The sequence below is a fragment of the Danio aesculapii genome, chromosome 19, assembly GCF_903798145.1.
Source record: "Danio aesculapii chromosome 19, fDanAes4.1, whole genome shotgun sequence".
Taxonomy (NCBI): Eukaryota; Metazoa; Chordata; class Actinopteri; order Cypriniformes; family Danionidae; genus Danio; species Danio aesculapii.
The window spans coordinates 1,152,760-1,168,549 of record NC_079453.1 but is presented as its reverse complement, the minus strand read 5'-3'; the positions used below and the strand labels follow the sequence as shown (position 1 = coordinate 1,168,549).

Here is a 15,790-nt window from a genome sequence, read left to right as displayed (position 1 = left end):
AAGGTTGGGGTATAGGTTAAAAAAATACAATTTAATAGGTAAGTTAATAAATAATATAAATAATTCTCGTTATCTTCCTGCCGAAGCTGTATCCCTTCTAGGAGCATTCGCCGACAGGGGACGCGCGCGCTCTCGCTCGGGTGGAGTTTTGTGAACGCGCACACACAGGTGAGTTTATGGCGCGCGCCCAGTGGCAGGTGCACCACGTGACGTCACAGCAAGCGCTTAGTTACTTCAGGAAAGATTTACAGACAACACAGAAACCGAGAAACGCGCTCAAATATCGGAGTTTTTCGACTCTGACGGTGGTAAAGAATCCGTTAGTTTTCGGTTTGTTTTCAACACATGAACGCGCGGGTTATCTACAACACACTTTCAACGCATTTACAACGCAAAGTGAAGAGAAATGGGCAAAAAGAAGCAGGAGGAAGAACAAAACAACTCCGAGTACGGTAAGAGCTGCTTCTACTTTACTATATACAGATTATTATGGGCTGGATGTGTGCTTTAACCGTTTTCCTGTATTTGGAGAGTCCTCAAAGTGAAAAGAATGAGTCAAAAATAACAACAGTTAAGGAAACAGTTTATAAGGTCATGGAGGATAGATGGATGACAGACAGATAGACAAACAGATAGATAGATAGATAGACAGACAGACAGATAGATAGATAGATAGATAGATAGATAGACAGACAGATAGATAGATAGATAGATAGATAGATAGATAGATAGATAGATAGATAGATAGATAGATAGATAGATAGATAGATAGATAGATAGATAGATAGATAGATAGATAGATAGTGAAAATGAATATTTATCCATTTGTCTGTGAATATAGGTCATATAAGTGATTCATTTAAACAAAATAATATAATGGCTTTACTGACTAATCTAATGTATGTGCGTAAATATAATATTGTAAAGCATCCTATATAAATTATTATTAAGATTTAGTTAGATAGATTTTGAAAATGAATATTTGAATAAATTTTTCTGTGAATATAGGTCATTATTTGGTTTATTTACACAAAACTGTTTTATTAAACAGATTTATTGGCTTCAGTACTGACTAATCTAATGTATATGCATAAATATAATCTATATCATAGATAGACAGACAGACACTATTGAACATAAATACAAGACCACTTGAACATTCTCTTCATTACACTGGATTTATTAGGTGTTTTGATAAAATGTTAATATTTGTTTTATTCTGTAAAGTTCTGATAACATTTCTTCCAAACTTAAATAATAATATTGTCATTTAGAGCATTTAATTTCTTATAAATGACAATAGAATGACAAATGTTTTAATTTATGTAAAAAAGCTATGTTATTAAGTCTTAAGTCCTCTGTTTTAATAATATAATATTATATAAATTTCAAAAATACAACAAAAAAAAAACAATAATTATTTTTGAGCAAAATAAATAGCTCTAAATGGAAAAAAATGATATATATAATATTAAAATATACAATTTTTTTGTATTTTCTATTAATTTACATTTTTAAATTTGGAAGAATTTATTATCAAGTAATTAATTACAAAAACGTAATAATTAAGGACCTTTACTCTTTTTTTACTATTAAATATGCCAAATAAATAGCTCTGAAAAGTTATTATTGCTTTTCTGGATTTCTTAACCAAGAAATCCTATTTTGGGAAAAAAAAAAAAAAAAAAAAAAAAAAAATATATATATATATATATATATATATATATATATATATATATATATATATATATATATATATATATATATATATATATATAATTATTATTGTTATTATTATTATTTATTTATTTTTTTTACATATATTATATTAACATATGGATGCAAATAAAATGTTCTAAATAATAATATTCCTATTTGAAAATTGAAAGAGATGTTGATAGCACTTTACAATTAGGTTGTATTAATGTTAATTAATGCATTTACTAACATGAGCAAACAATGAACAACATTTACTACAGTATTTGTTTATGTTAGTTAACATTAGTTAATGAAAATACTGTCATTAATAGTTAGTTCATGTTAACTTACAGTGCTTTAACTAATGTTAACCAGCATGAATTTGGATGTTAATAACGTATTCATAAATGTTGAACTATGATTAATAAATGCTGTATATGTATTGTTCATAATTAGTTCATGTTAGTAAATACATTAACTAATCAAACCTTATTGTTAAGTGTGACCGAGACTCTCGATCACACTTAAAACAGGAAGGCCTGCATATTATTAATGAATCCATACAGCTGTTAATATCTTCAAAGTGAGCTCTATATCCATATTGCGCAGCAGTATGTCCTCATTTATTAAGACTTTAAGTAAACGTGTGTGTTTTCCCAGCAACTTCTGCAAACACTGGGTTGTTTTATAAAGGCTGAGCAGGAAAAATGATCTGCCCTTCGGTCAAACAGAGCTGAACCGCCATGAGCTGATCATTCTGACTGAATATGAGCAAAATAACATTATGTGTGTGTGTGTGTGTGTAAGTAAATGGGTTGAATATGTTTCAGAGAAAAGCCCGGAATATGTTGCTATAAATGAAGAGCTGATGCTTAATAGATGGATAAATCTTAAATATGTGTATATGATATATGCTGATGTGTAAATATGCACATGGATTTATGTCTAGGATTATGTATACATTCTGTTTAATGCCTATAAATACATAGTAAAGGTCATTTGAGACTCTTCTGGAAGGAGTTGGTAATTTCTTTTAATTCATTAAAATAATATATAATATATTGTGTGTATGTATGTATGTATATATATATATATATATATTAAGAGCATTATTTTTTTTGCTAAATAATTGAATTTTTTGTATTTTTTTTAGATTTATTTCTGTATAATTCTATATAATTTATTAAAATGAAATATTTTTAATTAAATAGTTGAATTATGATTTTTAAAAGTAATTTATTAAAAAGCACTAGGTTTTATTAAATAATTGTAATTTAATTTATTGTGTATATATTCAAGTGCATTATTTTTTTAATTAAAACATTAATTTGGGATTTTTAAAAATTAATTTTATTACTATATATTATTATATTATTTATCGTATATATTCAGGAACATAGCTTTTTTAATGAAAAGTTGAATTGAGATTTTGTAAACTATTTCTTGTTACTATATAGGTTATTATATACATTAAAAAGCATAATTGTTTTATTAAATAATTTAATTTTGATTCTTCTTTCAAATTAATTTTATTGAAAAAATTGTAATAATTTATTTAAGAGCATAATTTTTTAATTAAATGTTTATATATAATTTATTATAAAGCATTAGGTTATATTAAATAATTAAATTTTAATTTATTAATGTAATGTTTTACATAGGTTATTGTCTATATATTTAAGAGCATTATTTTTAATTAAAACATTAATTTGGGATTTTTTAAATTAATTTATTAATATATATTTTTAATTAGTTATTGTATATATTCAAGAGCATAATTGTATTTAATAAAAAGTTAAATTGGGATTTTGTAAATTAATTTTTGTCAATATATAGGTTATTGTGTACAATTAAGAGCATAATTCTTTTGTTTGTCAGTATTAACACTTTAAAATGAAATGATTTAATATATAATTTTATATAGGATGTTTTAGATATTATTTTAGAGTATTATTTTTAATTAAATAATTTAGTTAGGACACATGTGATTAACCTAAATGCATATAGTTGTCCCTTCTTGAATTATTATTATTATTATTATTATTATTATTATTATTATTATTATTATTATTATTATTATTATTATTATTATTATTGTTGTTGTTATTTATTATTATTATTATTATTATTATTATTATTATTATTATTATTGTTGTTATTTATTATTATTATTATTATTATTATTATTATTGTTGTTATTTATTATTATTATTATTATTATTATTATTATTATTATTATTATTGTTATTGTTATTATTATTATTATTATTATTATTATTGTTATTTATTATTATTATTATTATTATTATTATTGTTATTTATTATTATTATTATTATTATTATTATTGTTGTTGTTATTTATTATTATTATTATTATTATTATTATTATTATTATTATTATTATTATTATTATTATTATCATTATTATTATTGTTATTGTTATTATTATTATTATTATTATTATTATTATTATTATCATCATTATTATTATTATTATTGTTATTGTTATTATTAATATTATTATTGTTATTGTTATTATTATTATTATCATTATTATTATTATTATTATTATTATTATTATTATTATTATTATTATTATTTCTATATTTATTATTTATTTATTTAGATTTTTTACTTCTTTCTAAGTTTGACTCTAATCTATAGTTAAAGCAGCTTTGTCAACAGCACATATCTGCACATTATAAAGACAGTTTAAAGTGGCATATGTTGGACTGTATGTAACAGTAAAATATGATTGTACTCAAATGATTGTTTGCGATAAAGATAAAATGGAAATAAATACAAGACCTCGAGCTCGAGGGACGTCACAGCAGATCCTGAACTCAGATCTGATGCTTTATGATGCCGGAGAAGTCATAAACATCTTCAGTGTTAGATGAGTGATAAGGAAGTCTTCAGGAGGTTCAGCGGAGCGTGACTTTACTCTTTCTGTTTCGACACAAACTCACCATTTCTCAACTCTCTTCCTCTGAGCAACAGGAAAGACTATTGCTCATGTTTCTGCATGAGGCCTTCACAAAAACTAGTTGAGGAGAGAGGCGAATTTAATCTGAAATATTTTAGAATGAGGGCAGCACTTTGGCTCAGTGGTTAGCACTGTGGCCTTATAGCAAGAAGGTCGCTGGTTCGAATCCAGGCTGGGCCAGTTGGCGGATCTGTGTGGAGTTTGCATGTTCTCCCTGTGTTGGGTTTCCTCCTGATGCACCGGTTTCCCCCACAGTCCAAACACATGCGCTGTAGGGGAATTGATCAACTAAATTGGCCATAGTGTATGAGTGTGTGTGTGTGTGTGAATGAGTGTAAGGGTGTTTCCAAGTACTGGGTTGCAGCTAAAAGGCCATTCGCTGCGTAAAATATATGAGAGAATAGTTGGCGGTTCATTCCGCTGTGGCGTCCCCTTATGAATAATGGACTTTTTTATAATTAGTAGCATTTAAATAGTATTAAGCATTCATAATGATAATAATAATAAATTATAATACTAAAGTTGGTGATGATAAAAGTAATATTCTGTGATGACTGCAACAGAGATATCAATAATAATAAAGGTAATAATTGTTATAACAATAATATTAGTGGAAGACCTAAGTAAATAAATAAACAAATAAATAATGACACATTTAAGCTTGTTTCAGTGGCCATGTTTATTCATTGTTAGATTATTATAATAATAACAATTATTATTCTTATTATTATTATTAATATTATTGTTGTTGTTGTTGTTATTTATTATTATTATTTTTAATAATAATAATTATTATTATAATTATTATTATTATTATTTATTAATTATTATTATTATTATTATTATTATTATTGTTGTTGTTGTTATTTATTAATTTTTTAAATTATTATTATTATTATTATTATTTATTATTATTTATTATTATTATAATTATTATTATTATTGTTGTTATTTATTAATATTATTATTTTTTTTAATTATTGTTATTATTTTATTATTATTATTATTGTTATTTATTATTCATATTATTATTATTATTATTATTATTATTATTTATTATTATTATTATTATTTATTATTATTATTATTATTATTATTATTATTGTTATTTATTATTATTATTATTATTATTATTATTATTATTGTTATTTATTTATTATTATTGTTATTATTATTATTATTATTATTATTGTTATTTATTATTATTATTATTATTGTTGTTGTTATTTATTATTATTATTATTTGTTATTATTATTGTTATTTATTATTATTATTATTATTATTATTATTGTTATTTATTATTATTATTGTTATTTATTATTATTATTATTATTTATTATTGTTATTTATTATTATTATTGTTGTTGTTATTATTATTATTATTATTATTTATTATTATTGTTATTTATTATTATTATTATTATTGTTGTTGTTATTTTTTATTATTATTTTTATTATTATTGTTGTTGTTGTTGTTGTTGTTGTTGTTGTTGTGATTTTATTATTAAATGTAATTTTTTATCTATGTTTTTGTGGACTTTTGGAGGGTCTGCTGCATGAAAATGATCCAAAATGGTTGAATCTGCCACATTTACATAATATACTTCATTATATTTGTATGACATTTTTTTAAACAACAACAACAACAACAATATATTTATATATATATAGTCCATTTGATCAGTTTCCCTTCATATTTTTGTGAGTATTTTCATGTAATCTATATAATCTCATCTATTTTCACTTCCGTCCAGCGTTTGGTCCACATTTACAGCTGGATGAGTCTTTGGTTCGTGCTGCTGTCGTCATTTTAGCTCTTAATGATCTGCTTTAATTGCACATGAGTTGAAACGGTTTCCTGGAAGATACACTGACTCACTGTTTTATACCGTACACACACACACACACCTACACACCTACTGCTAAATGAGGACACCTTTACTGTTTATATGTGGAGCTGATTACAGTAATTATAAACTCATGCATATATCAGCCTTTATAATCCAGAGGGGGAAATTAGTTAGCATTTTAAAAATAGAAAGTGTTTCTACAGTACGATATATTACTGTAAAAGCTGTACAATATAGAAGAAGAAACGTCATCTTAATCTGATTAATGAATTCGATTTCTCTCCGAATACTATGCATGTGTGTGTTTTTCTGTGTGTGTGCATGTGTGTTTGAGTGTGTTTATGTGAGTGTTTGTTTTGTTTGTTTGTTTTGTTTGCATGTTTTTGAGTGTGTGTGTGTGTGTGTGTGTGTGTGTGTGTGTGTGTGTGTGTTTGCATGTGAGCGTGTTTGTTTGCATGTGTCTTTGTTTGCTTGTGTGTTTTTGTTTTGTTTGTTCGTATGCGTGTTTGTTTGTGTGTGTTTGAGTGTGTTTATGTGAGTGTTTGTTTGTCTGTTTCTTTTTGTTTGCATGTTTCTGTGTGTGTGTGCGTGTGTGTGTGTGTATGTGTGCGTGTGCGTGTGCGTGTGTGTGTGTGCGTGTGTGTGTGTGTGTGTGTGTGTGGTTGTTTTACATATTGATATGTTTGTGTGTATGAGAGTGAGTGTTGTTGTGTGTTTGGGTGTGTTTTTGTGTGTGAGTGTTTGTTTGTATGTGTGTGTTTTTTGGTGGTGTGTTTTTTGAGTGAGTGCGTGCGTGCGTGTGTGTGTGTAGGTGTTTTACTGTAACCCTCTGTTGAGCTTCTCATAATGAACGACGCATAAAACCAAATGTAAAATCCACAGCGCACCCTTCTCTTTACGAGATGCTGTAAACTACAGAGAACAGGGTTTAAAGGACAATAACCCTGCGTGTGTGTGTGTGTGTGTGTGTATGTGTGTGTGTGTGTGTGTGTGTGTGTGTGTGTGTGTGTCTGTCCGTGTGTGTGTGTGTGTGTGTGTGTGTGTGTGTGTGTGTGTGTGTGTGTGTGTGTGTGTGTGTGTGTGTGTGTGTGTGTGCGCTTCAGTAATGTGATATGGAACTGTACATATAAGACTTGATGAACTGGTTGTCTGTCTGGTATATTTGGTTGCTATAGATGAATTCATGTCTTATAATAAGCTTATTCTGTAGACAATCGGAAACTAATATAGCTTAAGGGGCTACTAATATTGACCTTAAAATGGCTTTAAAACAGTTAAAAACTGCTTTTATTCTAGCTGAAATAAAACAAATAAGACTTTCTCCAGAAGAAAAAATATTAGAGGAAATACTGTGAGAAATTCCTGAATCTGTTCAACATCATTTGGGAAATATTAGAGAAAGAAAGAGCGAGTAATTCTGACTTTATATTTCTTTCTTTTGAGATGAAGAGTTCTAAGATTAAATATGTTTATTACAGGGTTTCTGCAGGTTTCACCAAGTCAAAAGGAAGACTTTTTAAGACCTTCATGAATGAAATTTCAGTCTTCTAGGGCAAAACGCTAAGGCAGGGCAATTCAATTGGCGGCCCGCGGGCCACATGCGGCCCAGAATCAACCTCCGAGTGGCCCAGCCCGTGGTTCCGCCCATAGATAATAAATTAATAAATATTATTCATAAATTGCTACTTAATATAATTATATATTTAAAATAAACAAAACAATATGTCTTTTGACTGCTTCCTTTAATAACACAATACTTATACATTCAGTATTTGAGTAGTAAATTTTAGAATAAGCTACTTGCAATACTTAAGTACAACAAATGTTGCATACTTTAGCACTTCCACTTAAGTATGGCGCTTAAAGAGCACTTCAACTTCTACTCAAATCACTTTTTTGATAGAGCTCTCTGGGGCTCCCTCAGATTCTGTTAAGAGAAGAGAAACAACCAATAAACCTTGTGTTTTTCTATAAATTTGTTTGTGTTGGTTTTAAAATTTGTTATTACAAAGCCGCTAAAATGACTGGCCCAGCTAACCTTCTTTGTTTGACAATCTGGCCCAACTGAATTTGTAATTGAATCGCCCTGCGCTAAGGGTTTTTTCTAATAGCCAGTGGAAAATAAGTTTTACTTGCCCTGTTAAAATTCAACATATTTTTCAAACACATATGAACAAATGTTATTGTAAATAGAGTTATTAATATATATTCTTTTACATGGATTGTTGGTTGTACCGACTGAATAGCTTTACATGGACAAAGTCAAATTAAGACCTGTTTCAAGAGTTCACACAGCTGATGATTGATTATAAAGTGTGTTTGGCATTCTGTCCCGGGAGAGCTTATAAGATCCTCGAGCCCGGGGCTCCCCACCGTTGCAGGGTGAGAGGGGAGTTTGAGCTCAGGTAGATCTGGAGAACTCCCATGCTGTAGTAGCTAACAGATAGTGATCGCTCTTAAGAGATAACTACTTACTGGAGCATGTCTATGGTGCTGATTTGGGTTAGTCAATTAACTTAAGTTGCATGTTTTTGGACGGTGGGAGGAAACCAGGGAACCCAGGGGAAACCCACGTGAGCACGGAGAGAACGTGTAAACTCCACACAGAAACGTCGGCTGGCTTGGTAAGGATTAGAACTAGTGACATTCTTGCTGTGAGGAAACAATGCTAACCACTGGGCCACCGTGCCACCCATCTAGGAAAAGAGGAGGAGCAGGGGTGGAAGGGGGGGATTCTTCATAACAAAGATGGCTGTGATATGGAACTGAGGGTATTTATAGTGGCTTTGGGGTCGTCTGATTGGTGAATCATGAATTAAATAACACATGACCAGCCGCAAGCAATCATAATCACGTGACCCTCTCCAAATTACTTTATAAATAAACTTCAGTTAAAATGATTTGAGACCTACAACACCTTATTTCAGGGAATTTAAGACGTTGACCTATAGGAGGTTGATTTTTAAGAGCCTGTGGACGCCCTGTCATTAATATCCTGTATTGTAATCTGAGGTTAACTCTACAGCTGTGCTTTATTATCTGGTGTGTGTTGTGGTGTATTTTGTGCTTCATATCCTCATGAATCACGCTGAGCTTGGAGGAGAAAGTTTCCTTGTTTTCTTGTTTGTGGTTTCCTTCATTTTTACTCATTTACAGCCTCTCGTCCTCCTGGACCTCAAGCTCCCAAAGCAGGTTAATTTTTCACCACTTACTGGTTTAATTAATTACAGCAAATATAAAAGTTCAGGATCTGAGATTAAACATGTCTACATGCTCTCAAACACATCAGATTTGGGTTATGTCAATGATGTTTTATGCTGCATTATGTTTAGATTAATCTCCCTCTCACACACACACACACACACACACACACACACACACACACACACACACACACAAAATGAGAAATGAGGACGTCACCAATGTCCTCATATTTCACCTCCTTTTTGTAATACCTGCGTCATACCTATGTCATTATACAGATTTGTGTCCTGATGTGTCACAAAACATGTATACACACACACACACACACACACACACACACACACACACACACACACACACACACACACACACACACACACACAGTTTTCTATAGACTTGGAGAGAAAATATTTAACTAGAGAGAAATGTACTAAATAATCAACATTGTGTGTGTTGTTTTGTTATTATGAACTGTTATTAGTTTTCATACAGCTGTTAAGTGTGAGAAAATAAAAGGTAATAAATAGCAACAGCTACACTGATGAAAACAACGGTTCAGGGATGCCATAAAGGTACCATTATTAACTTTTCAGAGCTCATTTAGGTGAACATTTCTGAAAATAACATTTGTTGTGTGCTATTCCATATTTATATTTTAAATTATAATATCTTTTATTTATGTATTTATTTATGTTTTTTAATTTAATTCTATATTTTTAATTTAATTTATTGTTATTAATTTTACTCATAAAATGTGCAGCTAACCTGTTTCATCTTTACAGATTGTTCAGCTTGTGTTATTATTGTTGTTATTTAAAATAAGGTCCAACCTTTGTCACTATTCAATATTTATAATAATATTTTTATAACAGTATTTTTAAATTAAAATGTTTGTTTTTCATTTATTTTATTTTATTTTATTTTGCTCTTAGGATATGTGCAGCAACACTGCTTCATCTTCATCAGATTTTTCTGCGCATGTCCTTTAGTATAATGCATTAATTAATTGTTAATATTTAAAATAAGGTCCAGGTTTTGTCACTATTCAATATTTATAAGAATATTTTTTATTACAGTATTTTTTATTTTTATTACAATAATTTTATTTATTTATTCGATTTTTTTCATTTATTAATTTAATTTATTCAACAAATATTTTATTTTTATTTATTTTATATATTTTTAATGTATTTATTTATCTATTTTAATTTCATTATATAGTTTTATTTTATTTTATTTTACTCATAAAATGTGCAGCTAACCTGTTTCATCTTTACAGATTGTTCAGCTTGTGTCCTTTATTTTAACGTATTAAATAATTGTTATTATTTAAAATAAGGTCCAGGTTTTGTCACTATTCAGTGTTTATAAGAATATTTTTATTTTACAGTATTTTTTATTTTTATTACAATAATTTAAATAATTAATAAAATTTTTCATTAATTTAATTTATTTGACAAATATTTTATTTTAATTTATTTTATTTTTATTTTTTATGTATTTATTTATCTATTTTAATTTAATTATATATTTTTATTTTATTTTACTCATAAAATGTGCAGCTAACCTGTTTCATCTTTACAGATTGTTCAGCTTGTGTCCTATAGTTTAATGCATTAAATAATTATTATTTAAAATAAGGTCCAGGTTTTGTCACTGTTCAATATTTATAATATTTTAATTACAATATTTTTATGTATTTATTTATGTATTTAATTTTTAATGATTTTAGTTTATGATTAAAATCTTTTATTTTAGTTTATCTTTTATTCTTTTATTTTATTTTACTCTTAAATTCATGCAGCATCCCTGTTTCCTCCTTATGTTTTTCTTTGTACATAGTCTTCAGCTATAGTGTCCTATAGTTTGATCCTCATTGAATGCATTAAAGGGCCGCTGTTGATCCAGTTATCATGTGTACGTGAACATGCTCTCAAAAATGATCAGATTTCAGAAACTGTTGAATTCCAGGAAGAAAATCTGCCCTTCCTGACCAACAGGTTTGATTAGAGGAAACACTCGTGATCTCGCTGCACTTTAGCACCATTTGTGAATTCAAATACAGGCAAATTCAGGCTCCTGGTCTCAGTATCTGTGCTGATTATATAAGAGCTTTACTGACGGGAGAAAGAGTCCGAATGTTGATTAAAAAACTCTAATAAATGCCTGTGTGGGACAATAACTACTCACAGACAACACATAAACACAACAGACATTCACAGACGACACACAAACACTCATAGACAACACACAAACACAACAGACACTCACAGACGACACACAAACACAACAGACACTCACAGACAACTCACAAACACAACAAACAACACACAAACACAACAGACACTCACAGACAACTCACAAACACAACAAACAACACATAAACACAACAGACATTCACAGACGACACACAAACACAACAGACACTCACAGACAACACACAAACACAACAAACAACACACAAACACAACAGACACTCACAGACAACTCACAAACACAACAAACAACACACAAACACAACAGACATTCACAGGCGACACACAAACACAACAGACACTCACAGACAACACACAAACACAACAAACAACACACAAACACAACAGACACTCACAGACAACACACAAACACACTTCTAACCAGCACATGACAAAGCCCATGAAAAACTTGACTTAACTTAAATTAAATATTAGCACAATTAATAAAATGTTCATTAAAATACAGTATACAGTGTGTTAAAAATAATATAAAATATAAATAATAAAAATAAATAAATGTCAAATAAAACCCACACTACAGTAAACCTTCAGTAGTACACATACAGCAACACTGATGTTTCTGCTCACTATTAATATCCAGGGGGAAGTAAATCTGTAGTGAAGGACACACACACACACACACACTTAATGTATAGTGGTTGAGGGAAATACATTTTAGTGAAGGACACACACACTTGATGTTCAGCAGTTGGTGTTTTTCTTTAGGGTTTTCCTGCTGAACTGGTTGATCAAAGTGAATTACAGCTCATGCAAATCCTTGATGAACATTAATGAACTGGTCTGTGTGTGTGTGTGTGTGTGTGTGTGTGTGTGTGTGTGTGTGTGTGTGTGTGTGTGTGTGTGTGTGTGTGTGTGTGTGTGTGTGTGTGTGTGTGTGTGTGTGTGTGTGTGTGTGTGTGTGTGTGTGTGTGTGTGTGTGTGTGTGTGCTTGTGTGTGTTTGTTTTGCAGGAGCTCCAGCTCAGTATGACCCAACATTCAATGGCCCTATTCACAAAAGGTGCGTGTGCGCATGTGTCTTTGTGCGTGTGTGTGTGTGTGTGTGTTTTATCAAAACTTGAGAAATTGTATCTTGACCCTTTTTTGTGTGGAATAATTGGCGGTTCATTCTGCTGTGGTGACCGCTGATGAATAAAGGGATGTCCTGCCGGTGTCCTGCAGATTTGAGCTTCAACTTTCCTCAACACAGCTTCTAGATTGGTTCTAGAAAGCCTAGTGAGAGCTTGATCAGCTAGCCCAGGTGTGTCTGATTGGGGTTGGAACTAAACTTTGCAGGACAGCGGCCCTCCAGGACTGAGTTGGACACACAATTTATTCCTGGACACTCCTGGATTAACCAAAGGAAAATGAATAATTAATGAATAATTAATATGATAATTTGTGTTTATTTTTTAGGACAAATTTCTGTTTTGTGCGTTGTGTCAATTTCATCCAAGTTCATGTGTTGCATTGAATTATTTTAGCTCTAGCTTAGTTTTGTAATCATTCCAAAATAATTCACTATACCTTTATTTTAAATTAAACACCATAACTATATGTTTACATTTTAAATCATTTGTTAGGCAACAAATGAAAAGAATTAAAATATAAAAACACTTGATATTATGCATTTATTTAATATGATAATGCATTTATTAAGTAATATGCATTTATTTTATTTATTTAATTCATTTTTTATTTTATTTTATTTTATATTTTATTTAATTCATTTTTTTATGTATTTATTTTATTTTGTGTATTATTTTATTGTATTTAATTTAATTGAATTTATTTTATTTTTATTGTATTTATTTTATTTTATAATTTTTTATTTTATTTTATTTTTTATTATATTTTATTTTATTATTTTATTTTGTATTTAATTTTATTGTGTTTTTATTTTTTATTTTATTGTACTTTATTTTATTGTATTTAATTTTATTTAATTTAATTTAATTTAATTTTATTTTTTATTATCATTTTTATTTATTTATTTTTTATTTTATTTTTTTATTATTTTTTTTTTATTTTGTATTATTATTATTATTATTATTATTATTATTATTATTATTATTATTATTATTATTATTATTATTATTTTATTATTATTATTATTTTTTATTTTATTTTTTTATTTTATGGTCCAAATTATACTTTTGTATTGTGCAGCTATGCATCCATGTCTTTTTTCAGATTTGTATCATTGTTATATTTTTAATATGTTGATGATTTATTAATCTTCATTTACACTTATTACTTTATCATATTACAGTTATTGTTGTTGTTGTTGTGCAGGAGCTGTACAGACATCATCTGCTGTGTGCTCTTCATGCTGGTCATCACTGGGTACATGGTGGTGGGGATTCTGGGTGAGTTTCTGTGTGTACATGTGTGCAGGCATGTATAAATGTGTGGATGTGTGTGTGGTCAGTGTTCAGATCCACTCATCATTCTCCTGCTGTGTTTATTTTGATCTAAGTGCAGTATGGAAATGTCCTCCCTCTGTATGCTGCTGTATGTAAAGGCAGGGCACTAGAGCTGTTTTGCTTAAAATCACCCTCCTAGACTAATTTATTACATTTACTGTTTATTAAATTATGTTATTTTATTTTGTTTTATTAGCAAAAGATATATTGTGTGTGTGTGCGTGTGCGTGTGTGTGCGTGTGCGTGTCTGTGTGCGTGTCTGTGTGTGCGCGTGTGTGCGCGTGTGCGCGTGTGCGTGTGTGCGCGAGTGTGTGCGCGTGAGTGTGCGTGTGTGTGTGCGTGTGTGCGTGTGTGTGTGTGTGTGTGTGTGTCTGGTGTGTGTGTGTGTGTGTGTGTGTGTGTGTGTGTGTGTGTGTGTCACATACACACAAGGTGAAACATGTCCGTTTATTTGACAGTACATGCACCATATAAAACAACGTGGATTTTTTTTATTTACTTACATTAATATTCTCTCTCTCTCTCTCTCTCTCTCTCTCTCTCTCTCTCTCTCTCTCTCTCTCTCTCTCTCTCTCTCTCTCTCTCTCTCTCTCTCTCTCTCTCTCTCTCTCTCTCTCTCTCTCTCTCTCTCTCTCTCTCTCTTCTCTCTCTCTCTCTCTCTGTGTGTGTGTTTCCTCCAGCCTGGTTGTATGGAGACCCTCGGCATGTTCTATATCCCAGAAACTCTACAGGAATGTTCTGTGGGATCGGCCAGAACCAGTGAGCCGGACTTCAGTCTTCATTTCAGTGTAGAGCAGGTGTATTTACTCTGTCTGATGCTGATGTGTGTGTGTATGTGTGTGTGTGTCAGGAATAAACCCAGCGTCCTGTACTTCGACATCCTCAAATGTGCGACGGCCACAAACATCATGGCAGCGGCTTTACAAGGCCTTCAGTGTCCCACAACTCAGGTCAGACCTCTGCGGACAAATTAACTTTGTTTTGTTTTGCATTGTTCAGTTTTATTTAGTTTTGTTCAATTTTATCTTGTTTTGTTTTGTGTTTTAAGTTAATTGAATTTTATTTAGTTTTGTTCTGTTTTTTTGTTTTGTGTTTTGTTTTGTTCAATTTGTGTTTTGTGTTTTCTTCAATTTTGTTTTGTTCAGTTTTTTTGTTTTGTTCAATTTTGTTATGTGTTTTGTTCAATTTTGTTTTGTGTTTTGTTTTGATCAATTTTGTTTTGTGTTTTGTTCAATTTTGTTTTGTGTTTTGTTTTGTTCAATTTTGTTTTGTGTTTTGTTTTGTTCAATTTTGTTTTGTTTTGTTGTGTTCTGTTCAATTTTGTTTTGTGTTTTGTTTTGTTAAATTTTGTTTTGTTGTGTTCTGTTCAATT

The 15,790-nt window shown here is 29.5% G+C and overlaps 1 protein-coding gene across 1 annotated transcript in view; it reads left to right on the top strand.

The window, feature by feature from the left end:
* The first annotated feature begins 219 nt into the window (after positions 1-219).
* slc44a4 (solute carrier family 44 member 4) overlaps positions 220-15,790 on the top strand; it is a 47,862-nt gene continuing 32,291 nt past the window's right edge. Inside the window, exons 1-5 of the mRNA XM_056479169.1 lie at positions 220-452; positions 12,965-13,013; positions 14,288-14,361; positions 15,099-15,177; positions 15,269-15,368. Of these exons, the coding sequence (XP_056335144.1) occupies positions 407-452; positions 12,965-13,013; positions 14,288-14,361; positions 15,099-15,177; positions 15,269-15,368 (348 nt within the window). The 5' untranslated portion in view covers positions 220-406. The remainder of the gene's footprint in view (positions 453-12,964; positions 13,014-14,287; positions 14,362-15,098; positions 15,178-15,268; positions 15,369-15,790) is intronic.